At 35.2% G+C, this 12,571-nt stretch overlaps 1 protein-coding gene across 1 annotated transcript in view; it reads right to left on the bottom strand.

The window, feature by feature from the left end:
* Positions 1–1,249: 1,249 nt before the first annotated feature.
* LOC126251389 (aspartate aminotransferase, cytoplasmic) overlaps positions 1,250–12,571 on the bottom strand; it is a 69,300-nt gene continuing 57,978 nt past the window's right edge. The window contains exon 8 of the mRNA XM_049951783.1: positions 1,250–3,952. Coding sequence (XP_049807740.1) covers positions 3,801–3,952 — 152 coding nt within the window. The 3' untranslated portion in view covers positions 1,250–3,800. The remainder of the gene's footprint in view (positions 3,953–12,571) is intronic.

Here is a 12,571-nt window from a genome sequence, read left to right as displayed (position 1 = left end):
CCTCACCTCATTGAAGAATACAATGCCCATATGGCTGGCGTAGATCTACTGGACAAGCAGAAATCACTTTGTAGGACGAGGATAAGGTCAAAGAAATGGTGGTGGCCATTATTCATACAGATGATAGATATCTGGCATACATACCAAATTGCTAACTCTAATGAGAAGCTCACTTTTGGACGTCCGACGGACATCAAAGAAAACAGGATCAGTACCTTACACAGAGGACCACAAGGAAGCAAATTGATGGGAGGATGGGTGAGCACAGATGTACGAGTAGATCCAGGAAATCATTTCATTGTGCCAAGTAAAACACAGAAGAGATGTGCTTACTGCAAGAAAAAAAACAACAAAAATTTGTGATAGGTGCAATTTTTGTGTACACAAGTGTTTTGCTTCATTTCATACTGAATAGACATTCAATAATATTAAAACATTCTTTATTTATGGTTTGTGTTGTTTCTTACAATATTATGCATGGAGAATAAGGTTGTGAATTTGGATAGCACATTTGGCCCATGTCCCAAAAATGGGACGGTCTGTATTTTTGCTCTAATAAACTGAAAATTTTCGAAACAACTGTTTATTCAGTTAATCACTCAATGTAACGTATTTATGTATAAAAGTTTGCAAAAAATGATCCAATAAAATTTTGGGCAGTAATAGGTTAATAAACTGTTTCCAGCTGCCTGGCCTGTAAATTATTCCTGAATAGTGAGGCTGAACCAGTATTTTTCCTCTCTTAGCTAAACCAAATTGATAACTAACTGCTGCTGTTTAACCATCATAGACAATTTATTATGGGGGTCCACGTCTGTTTAGAGGAGAACAGTTTTATTTAGATATCAACTAACAAATGTTCTTGCACTACGCTTCCTACTCACATTGGTATTGTTATATTAAGGACCAAACCAAAGCTGGACATAAACTCAAGGCTCCTTTGATATGTTCTATCTGAATTGAAAGCAGTTTTTAAATCATCAGATAACATACTTTCCCAGTTATTTCTAGCAATCACTTCTTTATCAGTACCCTGTCTAACTGCCATATGAAGCTGAAACTTTTCGTTTAGGGGATCTGACATGAGTGAAACTAGTACTAAAATTTACAATACTTACCCAGACAAACTTTTTAACTGAGGCATTTAATTGTAAAGGTATAAGTGCTTACTCATACATCACAAAAATGACTTCCTTGTAAATAATACATAGTCAGGTCACATATGGTCATAAAATATTACAAAACAAGATAAATTTTACAACTTTATTTTTTACTGTCAACATGCTATTGAACAAAAGACAACTCAACAAAAATCAACACTGAATAAATATTTTTTTTTATAATTTTAATTGTTGTTTATATTTTGCTAACTGCAATATCACACTTTGTACTTCCCTAAATTTGTTATACCAGGAACTACATAAATAAATCACTCTCATAGGTAACACATGATTCCAATACAGGGAAAAACAGTTGGATAAATTAGTTTTCATTCAAATATTACTGAAAGACTTCACTAGTCGTGTTAAAGGCAACAGTACCACAACTTGAACAAAGGAACAAATATTTGAAATTATATGACATAGCTGCCTTGTCATACAATTACAGTGGTTTAACGATATGCCAAAATGTACTGAACCTCTTTTGAACCCATGTACATTTCCCATACCCTAAAATCTAGTAGCAGGCATGAGTGGATGCATATTAAATCTCAAAAGTAATACTCTTCAAATGGCTGTTAAACGTTAGCTGTTGGCTATAGCAATAGCTTACGATCTTACAAAGTAAGTGTATCTTACTATCTCATGCCAAACAACTTCATATGCAACCAAAGGACAATAATATGACAACAGTTGTATTGATGTTACTTGATACATTTTGTTTTCCTATCTTATTAACAATGTTCAGCTTACAGCCATTTAAAGTCAACACATTCAACTAACACCATGGAGTATGATTTTATGTGAATAATACCGAAAGATGGGTAGCAGGTCTGGGAGCCTTGAACTAAATGCAAAATAAATTCATTTTTTATCAACTCTGGTAAAACCAAATTATATGAAAATAGATCTCCAAATATCTCTGCAAGCATTGTTAGGAGAAGTGAGGTACATAGCAAAATTCTTGATTCCAACATCAGTGAAAGCTTTGAAATATCCTTGGGGGTAAGAGTGGAATATGACTCTGGGGAAAATATAATTATGTATCTGATTTTACAGTTTCGTATACCTAATATTTGACATGCAAGTTGCCGAAGTGGTGTCTATTCGATGGGAGGCCCTAGCCAAATCATCATCATGCATATAACATGATAATGCAATGAATGATTAGTGGCTGTCTCAGGTCTTGTGCAAGTAATATTAGTTAATGACCGTTGTTCTCTAAGAGAGGCTATGGAGTTATTTTTTGTTTACTGTAAATACAAGTTTTTCTGCAAGGGCATGGCTAAAAGATGTTCTCTAGGAAAAATGAAAGTTATCTAATGAAATTAATGTTTTAACATGCAAGGGGCGTTCTGGAAATAACAACTGTCACTGAGGTTAACTATTTACAGTCTTGCTGTCATTCAATAATTTGAACAACACTATTAGGTGGTTTGAAGGTTTTCTATAGTATTATACAGAAGAAACATTTAATTGTGAAATGGGAAAACTTACTTCATAGTAAAATGGTACAAAATACCGTAACAGGCTGGCAGTAAAAATGGTGTAATGATAAAAAAATGCACAAAGTCAAAATAAAATTTGAGACCATGTAACAAAAAGCATAAAAATTGCAGTTATGATCAAATGCAGAGTCCTCAGTTACAATCTTAAAATTAATTGCTGTTATCACTTATATTTTCACAGTGAACAAGGTTATTTTTTCAATATTTTGCAAATATTGCAATATTAGGCTTATACGTAGCTTATCTCAAATTAATAATTAAATTCATCAGTGTGACTTTAACAAAAATTGAATGTGCTAAATAACTTTAAAGGCATAATGCAAACATATCATAATGACTGCTGCAGAATACCACTAAAACGTTCCAAATGAAAATATATGTAATACAGCACAAATAAATATTTCAGAACTGCAATAAACTGGTAATGTTCTATATAGCAGCAAGCTTCTATATTATAAAATGCAAAAAAATCACATAACACTGATTTCTATACCCGTCTCAATATGTTTCTGCATAATGTCATTTTTTTGTCAGCCACAAACTCATAATACCAATTTTCTCAATTATTTCATAAATCTATATAATGTTGAACTACATTCAAAGTATAAAAATATTTACTTTTTCAACAACCAAAATTCCCCCTTTTTAGAGTGCAATTCCATCTACCACATTATTCTAATTAAACATTGTTTCTATTTCATAAACTCGATTAAAGAATAAATTTGACACAGTAAAATAATTAAATGTATTTTCCCTGAGAGCAAACAATGTTCATAAAACCACATTCCACAATGCTTAGTGTACTTACACAATATTTCCTTTTTCCTTCCAAAACACACACACACACACACACACACACACGCACACACACACACACACAAGCACGCGCGCGCGCACATGAAGTATAAAATTGGGCCCTAAGATCAGCGTAAGACTTTATATATACTTTTTTTAAGAAACTCAGCTGTCTACGTACTGCAATGGCTACTCAAAACTGTTGCCACTGCAGAAGTTAAAACTATCCAGTACAACTGCACGCATTCGCCAAGACTACAAAACCCACAAATCCTCAACAAATCTGGTTGGCTGCAGACAACCAAAGTATGTCACATATTAATACTGAATAAATTTATCATATTTTGCTTTCAGGCAACAGTAGGATTGTATCATGGATTGCTTTGGCAATATAATCTATGTTATGTGTAGTGACACCACACATATTAATACGTCCACTTTTCAGGAGATAGATGTGGTATTCACTCATGAGATGTTCACACTGACGAGCTGCAAAGAGAAAAAAAGATAAAGGTGATATTAGATAAATGAGATAGGAACTTATAAAGGTACAACAACCTAGTTGAAATGCAATATATCAAATGCCATTTATAATAAATAATTACTTTTAAAATTGTCGAATTCTCAGTCCTAAATGGGCATAATTAAATGGAATTTGTGGATTTGAAACATAGCAAGGTGAAATAAGTCCATATTCTGCATATTTAAAGACATCCTGTAACACCAATACTCATTTTTTCACTCTCTTCCATTTAAATTATTTGTGTGCAGTCTACATAAAATACCATAATGTTGTTATAAACAGTGTTTTATAACCTTCATTGTTCAGTCTGTACTTTTTCATGACAATGGTTTATATTGCTTCTCATCACATAGGAGAGACACTGGTTATTTTTTCCCTTCCCCTTCCTGTTTCTGAAGAAGGAGCTTGCGTCAAAGCTTAATTATTTTAGCACTCTTCGGCATTGCTCCGGCCTGCGACTCAATACCTCTTCGTTGTGCTGAGTAGCAACCTATCTTTTCTACATGTTATTCCTATGCCTTTTGGCATAAGTATTTCATAGAGAAACTTTTTATTGAAGGGAATAATTGAAATTTAAAATCTGGATAACTCAGGTGCACCTTAGAATCTCTTCTTGCTAGTAACTATTTGTTTGAGAGCCACATTTCCCATTATTTAAAGAACATCTTGTCTTGTTCTAAATGTAAGACATATTATTATTCAAAGCTGCTATTGTATAACCACATTAAAAATCCAGCTATGCTGTAGCCCTACTTTTTCTGTATTCAAAAGTCCATACTTTTGCTAGATAAACATGTTAGTTGATAGAAATTTCATGAATCTGAAATTTGGATTTCTATAGAAATCTTGGACAGAAAAAATTTTGCTAGAAAAAAGTGCACTCCTAAAAATATGCTCATCAAAATAGAACCTAGTATTAATGCGGAAGAATACATGGTTTACAGTTAAAAGAAATAACTTTATCAGCAGATATGAGTAAGTGTTATTTATTATTCATGCCATCTATGTTATTTATTGCATATGTACCAGTAAAGTGAACAGCAATCACAGATTAGGCCTTACAACTGGTCAACTGAACCTACAAGACAGTACAGGGAGCGATCTATGATGGTGCGACAAGCCATTATTGCCAGTAGATCAGCTCCTAATTTGGCATCACAAGGGCTGAGTGCACCCCATACCAGACCTCCCTACCTCAGAAAAAATCCAATGAGTCGAACCCGTGTCCTTTTGCACTGAAGGCAGCGACACTAACTGTTCGGCTATGGGGGGTGTCATATAGTATGTAATTGCTCTGTATTTTGATATTTTATAAAAAAAATATTCCAATGCCAGTGACGGTCAATCTTCAATGAGTAATATTGCATGAAGTCAGTCTCCATGAATTTGATTACACGTATATTTACAAACTACCATTCATTTAACTGGACTCCTTGAAACTGTTTAGATAATTGAACTATTTTTTAATAACTGGCACTATGATCACAATTTATTAAGATAAAGGCACTATGATCAGTAAACCTATGGGCTCTAATCCTTCTATACCATTTTGTTTTGCTGAGCAGTGATAACAGACAACCGAAAGTCTACTGTATTATGTGAGCAACCTTCATACAAATTCTGTACCAGCCTGCAGTTGTATGATAAACTCTTCAGCGGAAATTCCAAGATGGAATAACAATAACATTATGATAAGGATAGACAGCTGCTCACCATATAGAGGAGACCATCCCTAATGAGGATTATACTTCATGCACGTGTAACTTAACATGAAAGGCAGTAGTTCAACACAGAGCAAAATGCTGCAACTGCACAAAGTAGGAATAACACTATGTTTGTTAATTTTATAAATAATGAAAGACTGCTCCAACAGAGTACTATTAATTAGGTTCTGTAATTAACATTTTTATATCGTATCACCTTCAGAGTAAATGTAGCTACTGCTTGGGGAAACAAAAATGCAAAATATCATGTCACAGGGATAGGATGAATTTGAGAGATATTTGAAGCACTGATCTGGTCCTCTGTAAAATCTATGTACTAGCTGAAGATGATAAAACAGAAGCCAAAGTTTTAAACTTCACATTTAAGAAATCATTCACACAGGAGAATCACATAAGCATACCACTATCTGACCACTGAACAGACTCCTGTATGGATGACATAGTAATAAGCATCACTGGTGTAGAGAAACAACTTAATGAGTTGGAAACAAGTAAGTCAGCAGGTCCAGACAAAACCCCAATTTCGATTTTCAAAGAGTACTCCATGGCATTGGTCCCTTATTTAGTGGCATTTATCATGAATCTTTCGCCCAGCACTAAATCCCATGCAACTGTAAAAAAGTGCAGGTGACTCCTGTCTACAAGAAGGGCAGAAGACCAGACTCGCAAAATTACAGACCAATATCCCTAACATCAGTTTGGTGCAGTATCCTTAAACATATTTTCAGTTTGAATATGACAAATTTTCTTGCAAATGAGAAGCTTATGTTCACGAATCAGCATGGTTTTACAAAGCATTGCTCATGCGAAACTAAACTTGCCGTTTTCTCACATGATATATTGCAAATTACGGATGAAGGGCAACAGGAAGACTCCATATTTCTAGATTTCCAGAATGCGTTTGACATGGTGCTTGGAAGGTATGAGCATATCAAGTAGATTCACAGATATGCGAATAGCTGAACACTTCTTAAGTTATAGAACCCAGTACGTCGTCATCAGTGGCGAGCGTTTATCACAGACAAGGTTATTGTCACAAGTGCACCATGGAAGTGTGATAGGAATGCTATTACCGTATTTACTCGAATCTAAGCCGCACTTTTTTTCCGGTTTTTGTAATCCAAAAAACCGCCTGCGGCTTAGAATCGAGTGCAAAGTAAGCGGAAGTTCTGAAAAATGTTGGTAGGTGCTGCCACAACTAACTTCTGCCGACAAAAATATGTAGCGCTACACGGACATTCTTTGCACTTTGCAGGCATAAAGATAAATACTGGCGGCAAAACCTCTGCGTCAGTAAAAAAAAAAAAATAAAAAAAAAGGTGGAAGACGAGCTTTTTTTCTCCGCTCCAAGTTTCGACCACTGCATTTTCATACATTATCCAACAAACTAAATACAAATTCCGTATTGTTCATCTCCGAATGTAGCAGCATATCAGTATACTACGAAAATCCGACTGGCAAGACTGTTAGGGGTGTTTGTCAATATGGCCAACTCTGCGTTCTGAATTTTTTCCCACCTGTGAGAAGAGATGGTTGCTAATAGGAACTGTTATGAATTGTGAATCACATGCAGTATTCTCTTCACCATAAGAATAATACGAATATAAACATTTTGCCATGTATTCTTTCGTGTTTGCTGCTATCTCATTTAAATCCTGTCTGCCTAATAAAGTACGAAACTAGTGTGAGACAACAGCAAACGCGGAAGAATATACATATAATGTCATGTATATTCGTATTATTCTTATGCCTAATAGTGATACAGTTAGAAATGAAGCACGGCAATTGACTAGATTTTTAAATCTAAGATGACTAATTTCTGTGCAGAATGTAATGTACAAAAGAGGCGTCTGCAAAGATTTTCAAACAGAGAAAATTTTTTAGCTAAACTCTCGTTCAGAACATCTTCTACCATACGCAGTCTATTATTTGGTTCTTGTTGATCATTATCAAAGAAAGCAGCAGTGTAAGTAACAACAAATAGCAGTCTCTTGCCATTGTTTCGCTAATGAGACAATTCTCTCTTTTTTTTTTAATTGTAAGCGGCGGTAGGGCGCACAAAAGCAAGCCATGCCGCGAGTGGCGACAGGTCGTAAACACACATCATCAGAATGCGACAAACAATGCATGACACAGTACAATAATGCATTTTCAGCTAGAGTGACGTTAACACCTATAACAAAGAGAACGGCACTTATCAGATCAAAGAAAAATAAGCAATCGATTCAAACCAAACGAAGCATGTGAAAAAGGAAGGGTACCCGTATAAATACGGACGGAGTGCCTGACGCATAGCAATGGCTACCTGGTAAAGCTTAACTGCTAAGCTTACGACTCGAACCAAACTACTGTAGCTGTATAGTCATTCTTTCGACCTGAATTGTGTGTCATATTACGATGAATCAGCTTTGTTTCGATTTGGAGGTGCGGCCTAAAACTTTTCTCTTCCCTTGAATTTCGAGTCTCAAATTTCAGGTGCGGCTTAGATTCAGGAAATTTTTTTCCCTTGATTTCGAGTCTCATTTTTCAGGTGCGGCTTACATTCGAGTGCGGCGTAGATTCGAGTAAATACGGTAGTCTTTATATACATAAATGATTTGTCGGACAGGGTCTGCAGTTCTTTGCTGATCATGGTGTGGTGTATGGCAAGGTGTCAAAGTTGGGTGACTAGGAGGAGACAAGTTGACAGACAAAATTTCTAATATGTGATATGAATGGAAGTTGGCTCTAAATGTACAATAATGTAAGTTATGGTGGATGAATAGGAAAAATAAAACTGCGCCACACAGAGGTCACTGGAGCCCACTCAGCCTCTCAACCAGTTTTGATTCTACAGGAAACAATATAGTTTGCACAAATGACTTGCATGTACTAAAAAGAACATAATGTCAAACAATGTGTTCTCTGAACAGTAAGAGCTGTGGATGTGCAACATAATGAGAAGCAAAGAACAAAATGCATAATTTTTGTGAATAGATCATTGTCTGGTGTAATAAAGACCTCTTTGTTCAATACATATCCATATTCCTTCCCTGTGAAGGGAATTTTTCCTGTCTGTTACTACCTTTTCTTTTACTTGTAGTTAGTAGCAGAAAAGCTTCATCTCCCTCATATCACACCAAAACATACCACATCAAAACACAGTACAGCACAGCACAGTGATACAAGCACACATTTTGCTTTGACATATTACATATATTTACCTTTACACTGTCCATATTACCCAAAATGCATCTATATATGCTGGTTCTTATACGTGCAGAATCAAAATTTGAATTCCATATAGTACCAATAAGATCCAAAACGGTTGAAGTGGGAACCAGTTTATATTATTTCTAGAAAATTTAATTAGAGGCCTTAGGGGCAATGGAGTGTAGGAGAGAAAGGAAAAGAAAGAAAGCAAGCTTGGATACGAAGATAGAAAGCAGAAGACAGGCACCATCCAGTGGTTTCAAGGAAAGAATGTGAAAGAAGCAAGGGAAAGAACAGAAGATTGGACCATCAAAGGAAGAATGAACTGCAAGTGTAAGTCCTTTGAATACCCAGAAGGAAAAAGAAAAACCAGTTTACTTGTATGTCATTTCTGTGATCAGCAGTGTTCATCAACATAAGGTAGTAAAATATTAAATGCTGTACTCGTGATGTATTATAAAGCTATGTCACTATAATGAAATTGAAGTAAATATTTTCTTAATTTACTGTGACAAATCGAAGGTTATTTGCACTATCCTGTTAAAACATACACAGCCCAATTCAGAACACAGCTCTTATGTTTCTCTTCAAGTATTTCTTCATTGTTTATTTTGTCCTCGTGATACGGTCATTTATTCATTTACTTACTTCAACCAATCTGATTAGCACCATCAGACCATGGTTTCACAAGTACAGTACCTTTTTTTTACATGTTATTTATCTACAAAATAATTTTAATAATATATATTAGAAGAATACAAATGCCTTCATTGGCAACATGAGTAAATAATACTAACTATGAACTAATAAAGTTAATACTGGCAGTACTTTTATTACAAGTATGGCTGCTGCTGCTGCCACAAACAACAACAACAACAACAATAATGACGACAACCATAGTAGCAATATACATGTTGTTGTGCATGATGTCTATCAACATAGTATTTATTTCAGTGTAGCAAAGTACTAATGACCACTGCTATACCTTCACTGAAATTATTTATCTTTTGACATTTGTCAGATGGTATTACAGGAGGGCTTTACATAAAACACATTCCATGAGTACAAAGTGAGCACATGCCTGCAAGCAGTGAATACCGTATCCCTTTCATCACTTCAGGGGATACGGTGGGGAACCGTTTACAGATTTTGGAAACAAGAAAATCCATCCTGACGAAAATTCTTTGAAAAATCTAGAATAGGGTCATTCCACATCAACTCATCCAGGCCTCCTGCTCAACCATCACGGATTTCGATGAAATTTTATGTGAACATTTGACTACTTCCCAGTGAATGCTGGTAAAGTTTAATGTCTGCCAAGGCAATACTTGTTTAGATACAGTTACTTGTTTGACTCCATGCATGAAATTCCAGAGAGTGAATGTGAATTTACAGTTACATTGAGCTGTTATGTCTCAGGCAATATTTCGTTGAAAGAAATGAAATTTGGCTATCTTGTACAATTCCATGCATTCCCTTAAGAAATATAATCAAAAGAATTTTATGAGCCACATTTAGTCAGAAAATTTTAGACACAATGGCCCGAAAAAATTTCATAGTTTGGCTTCTTATAATTTGGGGACTGAACACATGACTAACATGAAAGTTGGCATGTGGTAACCTAACGACACAGTTCTCAGATACAAAGTTCCATTTTTTCCAATACTGAATGAATGATGTATAAAATTGAAGATTTTGTAAATAAGAAACTGTGGTATTTTCAGCCTGAATTATATTCTACAAAATTTTCCAAACTGGGGTCATTAGCAAGACCATGGTTTTAACTGTTAATTTTTTTTTCCCCTTCATTATCCAATGCGGGCTGACAATGCTAGACAATTTGAATCAAGTGAGGCGCAATGATCACATCATGAAAGAAACGTTAACTTCAGATTCTTATATGTCATACAATAAATGCTTGCTGAACATGAAACTTAATATGCATTATGTTGGTAGCACAAGGACTGGAATACAAAATTTCGTTCACCTACTATTTTGCAATAATCTACAAAATATGATTTTTTGGGAAAGTGAAAATAGGGTATATTAGACACTTTTTACAAATGCCATTTTCTATTAGTTTCAAAACCATAAACATGACATAAGAATCTGAAGTCTACATTTCTTTCGTTCCAAAATGTTTGCGCCTGACTGACTTAAATCATGTAGCATTTAAATCGTCTAGCATTGCTAGCCCCAATACACTTTGTTTACTGGCTAAAACCAGAATCTTTCTAATCAGCCCAGTTTGGATAATTTTACAGAACACAATTTTTGCAAAATCAGGTTGAAAATACCCTTTTTATTGCAATTTTACACTTCATTCATTCAGTATTAGAAAGTGGTACATAAATGAAACTTTATATCTCACAACTTTGAGTCATTAGATTACTACGTCCCAACTTTCATGTTCATAATGCATTTAATCCACAGGAAGCAAGAAGCCAAACTATGAAATGTTTTTGAGTGCTAATTTTTTCAGGCAACTTTGTCTAAAATTTTCTGGCTGAATATAGCTCGTACAACTCATTTCCTTATTATTCTTCAGAAAATGCACAAAGTTGTACAAGATGGCCAAATTTCATTTCCTCCAACAAAATATTGCCCGAAATATAACAGTTCAAAGCAACCACAGTGACTATATCTCGGCCAGTATTGTTGTAACAAATGTTAAACTTTACCAATGTTCAATGTGGACATGGGCGAATGTTCAAGCATTAAATTGTTTGAAACTTTTGTAATTTGACGTGAAATGACCCAATATCTCTATATTCCCTATCAAACTTCAAATCAATTACTTCAAGCTACAGATAAGCATTAACTGGATACTGGAAGCTTTTGCATTTCAGTTGCACTATGAATCCCGATTATTTCCCAACGTGACTCGTGCTTCATCCGTAAACACATAAACTAATAAATTCTGTAATAAACCTACATCATCTACAACTTCTTTCGCACTGCTAAGAATGTCACATCTAGCTGTAAGCCTGTGTTGTGTGCCATAACCTATGTGGGACGTACTGAATATAATGTTTGGTAGCAGCATCACACCAAACTGCTCTACATGGACATAATGTGCTGAAAGCTTTGGACCAAGGCAACCAGGTAGATGCAGTATTTTTTGATTTCTGAAAAGCATTTGACTGTGCCACACCTATGCTTACTATCAGAAGTACAATCACATGGGTTATTACGTGAAATTTGTGACTGAATTGAGGACTTTTTGGTAGGGATGATGCAACATGTTATCTTGGATGGACAGAGTATCAGATGAAGTAACTTTGGGTGTGCCCCAGGGAATTGTATTGTGACCCTTGCTGTTCATGTTGTATATTTACAACCTTGCGGACAATACTAATAGTAACCTCAAACTTTTTCAGATGATGCAGCTACCTCTAATGAAGTATTATTTGAAGAAAGCTGCATAAATATTCAGACAGGTCTTGGTAAGATTTCGAAGTGGTGCAAAGATTCACAACGTGCTTTAAATGTTCAGAAATGTAAAATTGTGCACTTCACAAAACGAAAAAATTGTTAGCCTACAACTGTAATATCAATGAGTCACTGTTGGAATCGGCAAACTCAAATGATTACCTGCTTGTAACACTTTTTAGGGATATGAAGTGGAATGATCACATTGGCAGTCATGGGTAAAGCAGGAGGTAGACT

This window comes from Schistocerca nitens, chromosome 4 (assembly GCF_023898315.1).
Source record: "Schistocerca nitens isolate TAMUIC-IGC-003100 chromosome 4, iqSchNite1.1, whole genome shotgun sequence".
NCBI classification, from domain to species: Eukaryota; Metazoa; Arthropoda; class Insecta; order Orthoptera; family Acrididae; genus Schistocerca; species Schistocerca nitens.
The sequence above is the reverse complement of the archived record's forward strand: the minus strand, read 5'-3'. Positions and strand labels throughout refer to the sequence as shown.